We start from the raw sequence: 16,026 nt of genomic DNA on the forward strand, positions 1-16,026 counted from the left end.
CAAAATTAGAAAGTTGCTCAATGAAGAAATGATTAGCAAAACTGCTCTTCAAAGAAAAAATATATATATTTCAAGCCGTGTGTGTGTTTGTGTGTGTTGCTCAATGCTTCAGCAAATCATCCACTAAAAGTACGAGTGTTGTCTTGGTGCTAGCCAATCAGAAGAAGAGTAGGGCAGGTTATTGTCATGTATGTCGTCCATTTTCCAATAATTGCTAAAAATTGCTAAAAAATATGACGCGATTTTTCTGGAATTGTTTTTCTCCTTTTGTCTCTCTTAGGTAAGGTATACCTAGGATGAAAATTAGAGGCCTCTCTCATCTTTTTAAGTGGGAGAACTTGCACAATTGGTAGCTGACTAAATACTTTTTTTGCCCCACGATATGTACTTTTGTGTCTTACCCATCCTATGGAGAGGGTATCAGTGATGGTCTTCTGGCTAGTTGTGAAGTCTGCAGTCTTCGCCATATTGAACCCAACTGAGACAATTGTACCAAACTGAAGCAATTTAATGAGACCTGGGGAAACCTGTTCAGGTGCTTTGAGTTTATTAGATGATGTGTGTGACACTCCATTTAAAACATTTATGGCCTGCAAAATTTGGGCTGATTTCGTCACAGTATTCTAATTTTTTGAATTCCTGATTTCGTGGGTTTTATGAGCTAGAAGCCCAAATGTTGTAAAAATAAACAAATACTTGAAATTGTGGGCCCTGAATCTATAGTCTATGAAAGTTTAACTTTTTGAATGGAATTATGAAAATAAATAAACTTCCATGATATTAATTTTTTTTGGAAGGGGTCTGTATACCTTAACTGAACTTGTATAACAGATTGTTAAAAAGCAAACACACATGCTTCATGCCTCCCTGCAATTTTTGCTAAGTGATCACAATCTGCACAGCTCAACACTTCGCTCTAGTTTAGAGACTAGAAATGTATTTTTTAATTTAAAAATAATATTTTTTTTGGAGACCGTCCGCTTACTTTATAAATTCCCCGCTGTGTGGGAAGTACGTACCTGACTGCTTCTCTTCCTCGTTGCTACCAACCTCGGATGTTTGTCATTGGCCGCCTTCAGCTGTCATTCACGGCTAACATAAAATGAGGTTCGTGATTGGCTTGCGTCAGCGTTGCATTTAAGAGCAAGCATAAAATGAGTTGTTCATGCAGTTACAAATGGGAAATCTACATGTGGATAATTATTGGTACCCCTTTGTTAATGAAAGAAAAACCCACAGTGATCACAGAAAGAGTGAGTCTGTGAGTGGATGGGAGCGGCCATACAGTACCACCAGAAAGTATTCACACCACTTCACCTTTTGCTATGTTACAGAGTTATTCTAAACCTCATTTGAGGATAGTTTTCTTTAAAGAAAAAAATCTACATAAAATAACGGGAGAAAACCCTCGCAGGCACGGAGAACATGCAAACTCCACACAGGTGAGGCCGGGATTTGAACCCCGGTCCTTAGAACTGTGAGGCAGATGTGCTAACCAGTCGCCCACCGTGCAGCACATTTTTAGAATTGTTTTTTTTTGTTTGTTTTTTTTCCACAAAAAATGTAATATGTACATAAGTATTCACACCCTTTGCTATGACACTCAAACTTAAACTCAGTTGCATCTGATTTCCACTGATCATCCTTGCGATGCTTCTAAAACTTAAATTAAGTCCACCTCTGGTAAATTCAGTTGATTGACCATCATTTGGCACACACCAGTCAATATAAGGTCTCATAGTTGGCAGTGCATATCAGAGCCGAAACCAAGCAGTGAAGTCTAAGTAATTGTCCGTAAATCTCAGAGACCGGATTGTGACAAGCCACAAATCTTGGGAAGACTACAAAAGAATTTCAACAGCATTGAAGGTCCCAAAAAGCATTGTGGTCTCGATTGTTCGGAAATGGAAGAAGTTTGGAACCACCAGGACCCTTTCTAGGTCTGGCTGTCCGACCAAGCCGAGTAACCGGGGAAGAAGGGCCTTGGTCGGAGAGGTGAACAAGAACCGTATGGTCACTAAGGTGGAGCTCCAGTGTTCCCTTGCGAAGATGGAACCATCCAGAAGGTCAACCATTGCTAACACACTCCACCAATCAGGCCTTTAGGGGAGAGTGGCCAGACGCAAGCCACTTCTCACTACAAGGCACATGGCAACCTGCTTGGTGTTTGCCAAAAGGCAACTTAAGGATTCTCAGACCTGCAGAAACAAAGTTCTCTGGTCTGATGAAACCAAAATAGAACCTTTTGGCCTGAATTGCAAGTGTCATATCTGGACACTGCTCATCACTTGGCTAACAACAATCCGTACTATGACGCATGGTGGTGGCAGCGTCATGCTGTGGGGCTGTTTTTCTGCTGCAGGAACTGGGCGACTAGTCCGCAGAGAGGGTCAGATGACAGCTGCCAAATATAGAGAAATTCTTCGAGAACTTACTACAGAGTGCTCTGGAACTCAGACTAGGGCGTTGATTCACCTTCCAACACGACAATGAACCAAAGCACACAGCCAAGATAACAAAGGAGTTGCTTCAGGAGCAGCCTGTGAATGTCCTTGAGTGGCCCACCCAGAGCCCGGACTTGAATCCAATCGAACATATCTGGAAGATCTAAAAATGGCTGGCCACAGATGCTGCCCATACAACTTGACTGACCTTGAGAGGATCTGCAGAGAAAAATGTGAGAAAATGCATCAAAACAGGTGTACCAAGCTTGTAGAGACATACCCAAGTAGACTTGAGGCTGTGATTGCTGCCAAAGGTGCTTCAACAAAATATGAAGCCAAGGGTGTGAATACTTATTATATAATCCATCCATCCATTTTCTGAGCCGCTTCTCCTCACGAGGGTTGCGGGCGCGCTGGAGCCTATCCCAGCTATCATTGGGCAGGAGGCGGGGTACACCCTGAACTGGTTGTATTATATCATTATATAATTATTATTCCAGTGGGGGGCCCCGGTGACCCACGTCCGGGCAAGGGAAAACGAAGTCCATTGTTTGTCGTCATCATTAGGGGTCTTTGAGCCGTGCTTTGTTTGGTCCCTCACCTAGGACCTGTTTGTCATGGGTGACCTTGCCAGGGGCATAAAGCCCCAGCCAACTTAGCTCCTAGGATCACTGGGACACACAAACCCCTCCACCACGACAAGGTGATGGCTCAAGAAGCTTTAGAATATTCCTGATGGTGGGGTTCGAAGACGAGCGCCTGGTGGCCGGGCCTGCACCCATGGGCCCTGGGTCCAGTGTTGATGGTGCCTGAAAGGGTAACGTGGGTCCCCCTTCCCATGGGCTCACCGCCTGTGGGAAGGGCCATAGGGGTCGGGTGCAGTGTGAGCTGGGTGGCCGAAGGCGGGGACCTTGGCGATCCGATCCCCGGCTACAGAAGCTGGTTCTAGGGACGTGGAATGTCACCTCTCTGGCAGGGAAAGAGCCCGAGCTGGTGTGTGAGGTTGAGAAGTTCCGACTAGATATAGTCGGACTCGCCTCCACACACAGCTTGGGCTCTGGTACAGTCCTCTCGAGAGGGGTTGGACTCTCTTCCACTCTGGAGTTGCCCACGGTGAGAGGCGCCGAGCAGGTGTGGGTATACTTATTGCCCCCCGGCTCGGCGCCTGTACGTTGGGCTTCACCCCGGTGGACGAGAGCGTAGCCTCCCTCCGCCTTCGGGTGGGGGGACGGGTCCTGACTGTTGTTTGTGCCTATGCACCAAACAGCAGTTCAGAGTACCCACCCTTTTTGGAGTCCTTGGAGGGGGTGCTGGAGAGCGCTGCTGCTGGGGACTCCATCGTCCTGCTGGGGGACTTCAATGGTCACGTGGGCAATGACAGTGAGACCTGGAAGGGCGTGATTGGGAGGATGTGGGTGTTCTGTTATTGGACTTCTGTGCTCGTCACGGATTGTCCATAACGAACACCATGTTCAAGCATAAGGGTGTCCACACGTGCACTTGGCACCAGGACACCCTAGGTTGCAGTTTGATGATCGACTTTGTGGTCGTGTCATCGGACTGCATGTCTTGGACACTCGGGTGAAGAGAGGGACGGAGCTGTCAACTGATCACCACCTAGTGGTGAGTTAGCTCCGATGGTGGGGGAAGCTGCAGGTCCGACGTGGCAGGCCCAAACGTATTGTGAGGGTCTGCTGGGAACATCTGGCAGAATCCCCTGTCAGAAGGAGTTTCAACTCCAACCTCCGACAGAACTTTGCTCATGTTCCAGGGGAGGTGGGGGACATCGAGTCTGAGCGGACCATGTTCCGCGCCTCCATTGCTGAGGCGGCCGACCAGAGCTGTGGCCGTGAGGTGGTCGGTGCCTGTCGTGGTGGCAATCCCCGAACCAGGGATGCCGTCAAGCTGAAGAAGTCCTATCGGGCCTTTTTGGCCTGTGGGACTCCTGAGGCAGCTGATGGGTACCAGCTGGCCAAGCAGAATGCAGCTCTGGTGGTCGCTGAAGCAAAAACTCGGGTATGGGAGGAGTTCGGTGAGGCTTCTGGATGGCTTCGAGGAAATTCTGGTCCACCATCCGGCGTCTCAGGAGAGGAAAGCAGTGCACCACCAACACTGTGTATAGTGGGGATGGGGCGCTGCTCACCTCAACTCGGGACGTTGTGAGTTGGTGGGGAGAATACTTCGAAGACCTCCTCAATTCCACCGACACGCCTTCCCATGAGGAAACAGAGTGTGGGTTCTCTGAGGCGGGATCTCCTATCTCTGAGTTTGAGGTCACCGAGGTAGTTAAAAAGCTCCTCGGTTGCAGGGCCCCGGGGGTGGATGAGATTCGCCCGGAGTACCGAAAGGCTCTGGATGTTGTTGGGCTGTCCTGGTTGACACGTCTCTGCAACATTGCGGGGACATCGGGGACAGTGCCTCTGGATTGGCAGACTGGGGTGGTGGTCCCCCTTTTTAAGAAGGGAGACCGGAGGGTGTGTTCCAACTACAGGGGGATCACACTCCTCAGCCTCCCTGGTAAGGTCTATTCAGGGGTGCTGGAGAGGAGGGTCCGTCGGGAAGTCGAATCTCAGATTCAGGAGGAGCAGTGTGGTTTTCTTCCTGGCCTTGTAACAGTGGACCAGCTCTACACCCTCGGCAGGGTCCTCGAGGGTGCATGGGAGTTCGCCCAACCAGTCTACATGTGTTTTGTGGACTTGGAGAAGGCGTTCGACCGTGTCCCTCGGGGAGTCCTGTGGAGGGTGCTTCGGGAGTATGGGGTACCGAACCCCCTGATACGGGCTGTTCGGTCCCTGTACGACCGGAGTCAGAGTTTGGTCCGCATATCTGGCAGTAAGTGGGACTCGTTCCCGGTGAGGGTTGGACTCCGCCAAGGCTGCCTTTGTCACCGATTCTGTTTCTAACTTTTATGGACAGAATTTCTAGGCAGAGCCAAGGAGTAGAGGGGATCCGGTTTGGTGGCCTCAGTATTGCATCTCTGCTTTTTGCAGATGATGTGGTTCTGTTGGCTTCATCAAGCCGTGACCTCCAACTCTCACTGGAGCAGTTCGCAGCCGAGTGTGAAGCGGCTGGGATCAGAATCAGCACCTCAAAATCTGAGACCATGATCCTCAGTCGGAAAAGGGTGGCATGCCCTCTCCAGGTCGGGGATGAGATCCTGCCCCAAGTGGAGGAGTTCAAGTAGCTTGGGGTCTTGTTCACGAATGAGGGAATAATGGAACGGGAGATCGACAGGCGGATCGGTGCAGCGTCTGCAGTGATGCGGACTTTGTATCGGTCCGTTGTGGTAAAGAATAGCTAAGCCGAAAGGCGAAGCTCTCAATTTACCGGTCTATCTACGTTCCTACCCTCACCTATGGTTACAGAAGATGAATGAATGAATATCAATATTTCCATTAATTTATTTCCATTAATTTCTGCCAGGGTTTACATTTTAAAATGATCACTTCTTAAATATTTCGAGAAAATCACAATATTCCGTCTCTGGGGAGCTATTTTCATCCTAGTTCAGCAATTTTAATGCTTTTCTTTCCTCTAGGGCAGGGGTGGCCAACTAGTCAGAGACTAAGAGCCACTTTTTTTTCTGTGTAACTGAAAAGAGCCACATCATACACATGGGTACACATGAACATCATCTTTTAATCATGTATGCACGCATACACAGACCTCTGCTCAGCCAGATCTCATGAAAATAACCACACCAACATGATAATATCAGTAATTTTCAACAGTTAACATTGTGTGCACTGTCTCACACACACAAACTCTCAGTTCATTTTTGACGCATGTCATGTGACAGCTCCTGAAGAGCCGCATGAAACTAGTTAAAGAGCCGCATGAGGCTCGCGAGCCGCGGGTTGGCCACCCCTGCTCTAGGGAGAGGTTGGAGGTTGGGGCTTTGGCATTCGAAAGTGCTGCAGACACTTTTAACCTGATTTGTTCATCTTAGGTTTCTGTTAATTCATCAACTATTGGAAGTTGTTGTGGTCACAGGAAAATTCAAACCTTTGGCCAACACCTCCTTCTGATTGGGTAAATTTTCTGTCTGACAAGGTTTTTACCCATGTATTGAGTAATTCATTATAAGCTGAGTTCCCATTTTTTTGCCTCCACGTAAGCAATTGTGAAGTGGAGGTGTTATGGTTCGGTTGTAATTTCTGAAACTTTCTTGTTGGTCTTGTTTTGGTTTTGTTATGCTGAGCAAGCTGGGCTTTGGTTGTAAATGTGATTACCTTTTCACAGACCTCTTTGGGCAGAATTGTTTGCAATTTGAGGAGTGGTTCCTCTACTTTCACCTTGAGGCTTTCAATGGAAAAATTGACTTCACTTGACCATGTTCATGATTGGTGGACAACTGGTTAGCACATCTGCTTCACAGTTCTGAGGACCCGGGTTCAAATCCGGCCTCGCCTGTGTGGAGTTTGCATGTTCTCCCCATGCCTCTGTGGGTTTTCTCCGGGTACTCAGGTTTCCTGCCACATCCCAAAATGATGCATGGTAGGTTAATTGAAGATGGTAAATTGCCATAGGTGTGAATGGTTGTTTGTTTATATGTGCTCTGCGGTTGGCTGGCGACCAGTTCAGGGTGTACCCCGCCTCTCGCCCAGAGTTAGCTGGGATAGGCTCCAGCACGCCCACGACCCTAGTGAGGAGAAGCGGTACAGAAGATGAATGAATGAATAAATATCAATATGCAACACTTTATTTCCATTAATTTCTGCCAGGGTTTACATTTTAAAATGATCACTTCTTAAATATTTTGAGAAAATCACAATATCCCGTCTCTGGGGAGCTATTTTCAGAACAGGCCCGCGGCCTACTCATGTGGCCCATGGGAGCTACATGGTGCCCATGGGCACCAAGTTAGTGACCCCTGGATTAGACTCCAAATTGGCTGACTCCTGACTCCAATTAGCTCTCTGAGAAGTAATTGGCCAAGTGCACTGCGAATGTTTGCATGGTGTGTCCAATAAAAACCAGATCACTTTTTATGACTAATTCATGCAGAAATCCAGTTCGTAATTGGTATTTTTATTGCACCTTATCATAAACTGCCTAGAAATGTCGGTGTAGGTAAACTTAGTAATATTTATTGTAACTGAAATAAGTGTAGTTTGTGGAAATAAAAAAAAATCCAATTGCTTTATTTATTTTTTTTCCCAGTTGGTTCGCATTGCTAAGGTTCTTGGCACTGACGAGCTTTTCAGCTACCTGCACAAGTACCACATAGAACTGAACACTCACTTCAAAGATCTGCTGGGACGGTAAGTTTTGGCATAATTCTCATTGGTTTGTTAGATCGATTTATTGTCATTGTAATAAATGTGGAAAGTGTAATTATTATTATATACAACATTTCTCATGCTATTGTAGTTTGTCATTCAAGCTTTTCTGTTTCAGCTAACTCAAAATGTATGTTTACTATTGCAGTAGCATCTGGCCTCACTTCAATTCTCACTCAGTGCTCTTCACAGTTGCCTTGTGATTGCCTGGTGATTAGTCCAACCTGCAGCTTCCTGTGTGACACTGAATAGGATTAATATTATAGCTGTATGTGTTTTATTATTCTTTGGTTTTAGCTGTGCTCATCACAAAGTTGTTCCCTGACAGTACCAGGACCTCATCTCTATACACAGACGCCTCTTCTCCGAAGATAAGTCATATAGAGTAGGGTGCTCGGTACGACCTAGACATGCTGGTCAAAGGCTACCACCACAATGTACACTGCTTCTCGCTCTCGTACAGTGCAGACGCTTTCCTGCTCGCTATGCTTGCTACGCCTCTGTTTGCATTTTTTCCTGCTGATAAGCTTGTTTTTATTCTTCCAAGGAAATTGGAAGAAGCGACTCCTGGATATTTTTAAACTTTTGTGACTTTACTTTTTTTGAAGATGCGGTCAGTTGTTGCCATATTCCAATATTTGTTTTTGATACCCCCTTACGCGTGAGTGTGGCCTGCTAATTAGCGCAGGCCTGCTATTGGCAATGAGACCAGCAACAAGATGCCTCTCTATTCCACTGAGGACTACCATGGACTGATAGAGAAACTGGAAACGAAACTCCACCGTCTTGAAGTGTATGCGGATGTAAATGGACAGTCGAGGAATGAAACCACTCTACGGATGTCTTAAAATGGTGAGCAGAAGTGTGCTTACAGACAGCGACTTAGCGCAACAAAGAGGACGGATGTGGACTGTGGAAACCCTAATGGATCATCCAGCTGTTCTCCCTGGAATTTACTGGGCGCAAAGCCAAAGATATAGGACAACATCTAAAAGGGAGGACACAACACCAGCAGATTACCGAGGAATCCGGCTGCCCTGCGTTGCGTGCTTCTTCAACCACGAGTAAGCGTCCAATGCAAAACATTGACATCAGACTTAAAAATTGATTTTAGCCACTTTTACAGTATTAGAATCCAGCACACACACGACAAGATCTTCCTCCCAGCGGGAGCGCTCTCCAGCACCCCCTCCGAGGACTCCAAAAAGGGTGGGTACTCTGAACTGCTGTTTGGTGCATAGGCACAAACAACAGTCAGGACCCGTCCCCCCACCCAAAGGTGAAGGGAGGCTACCCTCTCGTCCACCGGGGTGAACCCCAACGTACAGGCGCCGAGCCGGGGAGCAATAAGTATACCCACACCTGCTCTGCGCCTCTCACCGTGGGCAACTCCAGAGTGGCAGAGAGTCGAACCCCTCTTGAGAGGACTGGTACCAGAGCCCAAGCTGTGCGTGGAGGCAATTCCGACTATATCTAGTCGGAACTTCTCGACCTCACACACCAGCTCGGGCTCCTTCCCTGCCAGAGAGGTGACATTCCACGTCCCTAGAGCCAGCTTCTGTAGCCGGGGATCGGATTGCCAAGGTCCCCGCCTTCGGCCACCGCCCAGCTCGCACTGCACCCGACCCCTATGGCCCCTCCCACAGGTGGTGAGCCCATGGGAAGGGGGACCCACGTTACCCTTTTGGGCTGTGCCCGGCCGGGCCCCATGGGTGCAGGCCCGGCCACCAGGCGCTCGCCTTCGAGCCCCACCTCCAGGCCTGGCTCTAGAGGGGGGCCCCGGTGACCCGCGTCCGGGCAAGGGAAACCTGAATCCATTTATTGTACTCGTCATAGGGGTTTTTGGAGCCGTGCTTTGTCTGGTCCCTCACCTAGGACCTGTTTGCCATGGGTGACCCTGCCAGGGGCATAAAGCCCCAGACAACTTACCTCATTAGGATCATTGGGACACACAAACCCTTCCACCACAATAAGGTGACGGCTCAAGCAGGGTGCTTAATTTATGTTGAAATAAAAAGCAAATTCTCTGTGGGGCCCCAGGGGATCCCCCTATACCCCCCGAACAATGTTTCTTTTTTTATTTTTATCTATTTATTTATTTTTTGGGTCACCTTTTTCATGCCTTTGGTGTTTGCATGTCTGGTTTCTGCATCCCTCCCAACGCAGCTTTTTTGTCACGTGGGCCAGTCAGCCAATCAATGTATTTGTTCTTTTCTTTTTTTTTTTGGCGTGCCCTAATGGTCACATGGGTTACGCGTCCAATCGGGTGCGTTTATACTCTTAATGAGGAAGCGGAGCGCTGTAGCCTGGCTGCAGCAGCCTTGCTAAGTGGTGTGGCTCCGTATAGCCGGCCCAAAATTAAATTTTAAATACAACAGCCTATTATATAGACAAGACCACAGCGATATCGAGGCACTTTTAATTTCACGATTTCTGTGTATGTTTGTACAGTGGGTACGGAAAGCATTCAGACCCCTTAAATATTTCACTCTGTTGCATTGCAGCCATTTGCTGAAATCATTTTTCATTTTTTTCCACATTTACACACAGCACCCCATATAGACAGAAACAATTTAATTGTTGAAATCTTTGCAGATTTATTAAAAAAGAACAACTGAAATATCGCACAGCCATAGGTATTCAGACCTTTTCTGTGACACTCATATATTTAACTCGGGTCCCGTCCATTTCTTCTGATAATCTTTGAGATGGTTCCACACCTTCATTGGAGTCCAGCTGTGTTTCATTATACTGATTGGACTTGATTAGGAAAGCCACACACCTGTCTATATAAGACCTTACAGCTCACAGTACATGTTGGAGCAAATGAGAATCATGAGGTCAAAGGAACTGCCTGAAGAGCTCACAGACAGAATTGTGGCAAGGCATAGATCTGGCCATGGTTACAAAAAAATGTCTGCTGCACTTAAGCTTCCGAAGAGCACAGTAGCCTCCATAATCCTGAAGTGGAAGACGTTTGGGACGATCAGAACTCTTCCTAGAGCTGGCCATCCAGCCAAACTGAGCAATCGGGGGAGAAGAGCCTTGGTGAGAGAGGTGAAGGAGAACTCAAAGATCACTGTGGCTGAGTTCCAGAAATGCAGTCGGGAGATGGGAGAAAGTTCTAGAAAGTCAACCATCACTGCAGCCCTCCACCAGTCGGGGCTTTATGGCAGCGTGGCTCGACGGAAGCCTCTCCTCAGTGCAAGACACATGAAAGCCCGCATGGAGTTTGCTAAAAAAACACCTGAAGGACTCCAAGATGGTGAGAAATAAGATTATCTGATCTGATGAGACCAAGATACAAATTGTTGGCCTTAATTCTAAGTGGCATGTGTGGAGAAAACCAGGGCTCATCACCTGTCCAATACAGTGCCAACAGTGAAGCATGGTGGTGGCAGCATCATGCTGTGGGCCAAAGCCCTGACTTAAACGCAATTAAGCATCTCTGGAGAGACCTGAAAATGGCTATTCACCCAACGTTCACCAACCAACCTGACAGAATTGGAGAGGATATGCAAGGAGGAATGGCATAGGATCCCCAAATTTAGATGTGAAAAACTTGTTGCATCATTCCCAAAAAGACTCATGGCTGCATTAGCTCAAAAGGGCATTTCTACTAAATACTGAGCAAAGGGTCTGAATACTTTTGGCTGTGTGATTTGGCTGTGTGATATTTCAGTTTTTTTATTTCAGTCAACAATTCCGTTTTTTTCTGTCAATATGGGGTGGTGTGTAAAAACTAGTCGCATGCATTGCGCTGGTATGATTTTGCCCCTTTCCTCCACACAAGGAGTCTTCAAATATTGAAGGTTCCGTGGGCTTCTTTTGTGGACCTTGAGTTTCAGTTCTTTCCATAGATTTTCGATTAGATTCAAGTGAGGTGATTGGCTGGGCCATTCTAGCAGCTTTATTTTTTTCTTTGAAACCAATTCAGAGTTTCCTTGGCAGTATGTTTTGGATCATTATCTTGCTGAAATGTCCACCCTCGTTTCATTTTCATCATCCTCGTAGATTGCAGCAGCTTTTTGTCAAGAATGTTTTGGTACATTTGCCCATTCATCCTTCCTTGAGGCAAAGTTACGGTGGTATGATTGGCTTTCCACTTACGTATTATGGCCCCAACCGTGCTCACTGTTCAGAAGCTTAGACATGCGCCTGTAACCAATGCCATCGTTATGTTTTGCAACAATTAGTTTTTGGTGGTCTTAAGACAGCTCTCTGCTCTTACCATTCATGAGATGTCTTGATTCACACCTTGGTAATTGTCAGCCATCTGCTAAGACAGAACCAGCTGATATTCATTTGCACTGACAAGGGGCTGAAATTTTAGGTGTTGTCTTGGCTTTCCATGACTTTTTGCACCTCCCTTTCTTCATATGTTCAATGTTTTTCCCTGTATCATTTCACATTTTTACACACAACAATTTCTGAGGTTATTTGTTCTACTTTCTTTATATGTATGGATTACTTGGATTGTTCCCAACATATTGTGACATTTTCAGGTCAATAACACCTTTGGAAGTATATTTAGTGAGAAAAATGGTGATGTTAAATACTTATCTCAGCCGCTGTATATATGTGTGTCTGTATATATATGTATATATGTGTGTGTGTATATATACATATATATATATATATATATATATATATATATATATATAAGATATTTAATGTTCAAACTGATAAACTTGATTGTTTTTAGCAAATAATCATTAACTTAGAATTTTATGGCTGCAATACGTTCCTAAAAAGCTGGGACAGATGGGAAAAAAGACTGAGAAAGTTGAGAAATGCTCATCAAACACCTGTTTGGAACATCCCACAGGTGAACAGGCTAATTCGGAACAGGTGGGTGCCATGATTGGGTATAAAAGGAGCTTCCCTGAATTGCTCAGTCATTCACATGCAAAGATGGGATGAGGTTCACCTCTTTGTGAACAAGTGCGTAAGAAAATAGTCCAACAGTTTAAGGACAATGTTCCTCAACGTACAATTGCAAGGAATTTACAGATTTCATCATCTACGGTCTATAATATCATCAAAAGGTTCAGAGAATCTGGAGAAATCACTGCATGTAAAAGCGGCAAGGCCGAAAACCAACATTGAAAGCCCTTGACCTTTGATCCCTCAGGCGGCACTGCATCAAAAACCGACATCAATGTGTAAAGGATATCACCACATGGGCTCAGGAACACTTCAGAAAACCAATGTCAGTAAATACAGTTCGGCGCTACATCCGTATGTGCAACTTAAAACTCTACTATGCAAATCAAAAGCCATTTATCAACAACACCCAGAAACGCCGCCGGCTTCTCTGGGCCCGAACTCATCTAAGATGGACTGATGTAAAGTGGAAAGGTGTCCTGTTTTTGGAAATTGTGGACGTCATGTCCTCTGGGCCAAAGCGGAAAAAAACATCTGGACTGTTATGGACGCAAAGTTCAAAAGCCAGCATCTGTGATGGTATGGGGCTGTGTTAGTGCCAATGGCATGGGTAACTTACACATCTGTGAAGGCACCATTAATTCTGAAAGGTACATACAGCGTCTTTTTCATGGACGCCCCTGCTTATTTCAGCAAGACAATGCCAAACCACATTCTGCACGTGTTACAACAGTGTGGCTTTGTAGTAAAAGAGTGCGGGTACGAGACTGGCCTGCCTGCAGTCCAGACCTGTCTCCCATTGAAAATGTATGGCGCATTATGAAGCGTAAAATACAACAACGGAGACCCGGGACTGTTGAACAGCTGAAGCTGTACATCCAGCAAGAATGGGAAAGAATTCCACTTACAAAGCTTCAACAATTAGTGTCCTCAGTTCCCAAACGTTTACTGAATGTTGTTAATAGAAAAGGTGACGTAACATAGTGGTAAACATGACCCTGTCCCAGCTTTTTTAGGATGTGTTGCAGCCACAAAATTCTAAGTTCATGATTATTTGCATATATATATGTATATATATATATATATATCATCAGCCATTATCTATCCACTGCAGGATGATGAAAGGCCTCTTCTTCACGTTTCCAACTACTACGACATTTTGCAATTTGTTGCCAGTGGATTCCAGTGTGTTTAATGATTTCATCTATCCATCTACTTTTACTTCTTTGCCGTGGTCGCTTTGTGTCCAGTGGTATCCAATTGATATTTTCTGTGGTCCACGTTTTGTCAGCTCTTCGGGCAACGTTGCCAGCCCATTTCCATTTAAGGTTTTTATTTTTTGAATGATGCCGGTAACTCGCGACTGCTGTATTATCCAACTGCATCTTTTCTTGTCCCGAATGCTTATTTTCAACATTTGGCGTTCCATGTTCCTTCGGGTTACATGTAGTCTTTGTATAACTTTGGCATTCGTAGTCCCAAGTTTCACTACCGTAAGTGAGGACTGGTAAAATACATTGATCGAAAACTTTTCTTTTCAAGCAAATGGGAAGATTGTTCTTGAATATAACACTAAGCCTTCCATAAGCCAGCCAGGCAAGCTTTAAGCGGCGTTAAACTTCAGTGTTTATATTTCCATCCATTGTTACAAGTTGGCCTAAATAGATGTAGTTGTCCACGGCGTCTAGGACAGTCCTCCATTTTGATACCTTTTTGGGGACAGTAACAATTGAACATGACTTTTCTTTTGCTTTTGTTCATTTTCAGACCTGAGCGACGGCTTTCTAACTCTACTTCCTGAATACGACACTATAGTTGTTCAGCATCGTAGGAGAATCAAATCTGCAAAACGGAGATGGCTCAAATAAGCGCTGTTAATTTTTAGTCCTTCTCATTCCCAATTGAGCTTTTTAAATATTTCCTCAAGGCAAGCTGTAAATAGCTTCGGAGACAGTGTGTCGCCTTGCCGGACCTCTTTTCCTGGAGTTATTCGCATTCTTTCATCATCAATTCGTATTGAACCTGAAGAATCGTATATTGATTGTAGAATGTTGATATAGCTCGGCCCTATCCCTTGATTTACTAGCGCCTGCAGTATCGAAGTGGTAAGTCAAACGCTTTTTCATAGTGGATGAAGGCTACACACAGAGGCATTTCGTATTCGTGTTGTTCGATTATTTGTTGAACTGTCTATATGTGGTCCACAGTATTAAAACCGCTACGAAACCCCGCTTGAGTTTGATTCCAATTTGTTTGTCCACTAGCTTTGCAAAGACTATAAATCGTTGAGAGCAGGCTTATTGGGCGAACATTTCTTAGTTCCATTTTATCGCCTGATTTATGAAGCAAAAGGATTTCTACCTCTTTCCATGATGCCAGTGTTACTTGCAAGTCCAAGCAGCGTTGAAATAGTTTTACAAGGATCTTATTAAGTTCGTTCCCTCCTGCTTTAAGCATTTCAACAGAAATTTCATCCAGACCACAAGCTTTTCCGGCCTTAAGTGAACTGATAGCATTTTCAACCTCTTCATTCAGGATACATGGAACTGGGTCTGCTTCTAGCTTTCCAGTGATCATTTGGTGAAGGTCACTGTATGTTTGTATAAAATTCTTTAACTCGTTGTACGATTTCTTGGCGGCTGTGACTTATCGTTCCATCTTCCATTTTCAAACCAAAAATTATTTTCTTGTGGCGAATTAATGCACGTTTTACGTTTTTTATTCCGTATCCAGTTTCAAGCATTTTATGAACAAGCCGAACGTTTTAAGTTCTCAATTCTTCTTATTTTTCCGAATCGTTTTGCACAATTCAACATATAAATTTTTTTTGATAATGCTGCCCCTTTTCTTCATTTCTCGTTGCTTTTTCATTAAGTCGAGAGTAGCTTTAGATATTCTGGATGTTGTCGTCTTTCTCGTTGATGGCGCTACTTTGTGTGCAGTTTGACCAATCCCGTTTACAATTTCGTCATTGTGTGTTGTCAGATCTGTCTTCCAGTGTTAGAAGAGCTTTAAAGCAATTAGCCAAACATATTTGAAACTGGTCACTTCTTTCTTGAATTGAGTTTAATTTGGTAAGCTTACTCTTTAGAAGTTTCTTTCGTTCAAGTTGGCAGTTGATTTGCACTTTGACCCAAACCAATCTGTGCTCAGTTCCAATGTCAAATTTGTTTAGGGTGGTGCAATCCGTAAATACCCCTTTGTTGTTGGACAGGAAGTAATCTCTGATGCTCGTGTTACCTTTGGGGCTTATCCATGTCCACTTTCGGTTCCTTCTTCTTCTTCTTTTCCTTTCGGCTTGTCCCTTGAGGGGTCGCCACAGCGGGTCATCCTTTTCCATGTAACCCTATCTCCTGCATCCTCCTCTCGAACACCAACTGCCATCATGTCTTCCCTCACGACATCCATCAACC

General features: G+C 45.3%; 1 protein-coding gene across 4 annotated transcripts in view; it reads left to right on the forward strand.

Moving 5' to 3' along the window:
- The window catches only part of LOC133395659 (casein kinase II subunit alpha'-like), a 73,074-nt gene that overhangs the window by 46,653 nt on the left and 10,395 nt on the right, over positions 1 to 16,026 (forward strand). For 3 of the 4 annotated variants that reach the window (XM_061664772.1, XM_061664763.1, XM_061664781.1), the window contains exon 10: positions 7,608 to 7,708. In XM_061664772.1, the coding sequence (XP_061520756.1) occupies positions 7,608 to 7,708 (101 nt within the window). Of the gene's footprint in view, positions 1 to 7,607; positions 7,709 to 8,023; positions 8,791 to 16,026 lie in introns of all 4 variants that reach the window. The other variant, XR_009767268.1, reaches the window with a different exon arrangement.

Source organism: Phycodurus eques, chromosome 2, assembly GCF_024500275.1.
Source record: "Phycodurus eques isolate BA_2022a chromosome 2, UOR_Pequ_1.1, whole genome shotgun sequence".
NCBI classification, from domain to species: Eukaryota; Metazoa; Chordata; class Actinopteri; order Syngnathiformes; family Syngnathidae; genus Phycodurus; species Phycodurus eques.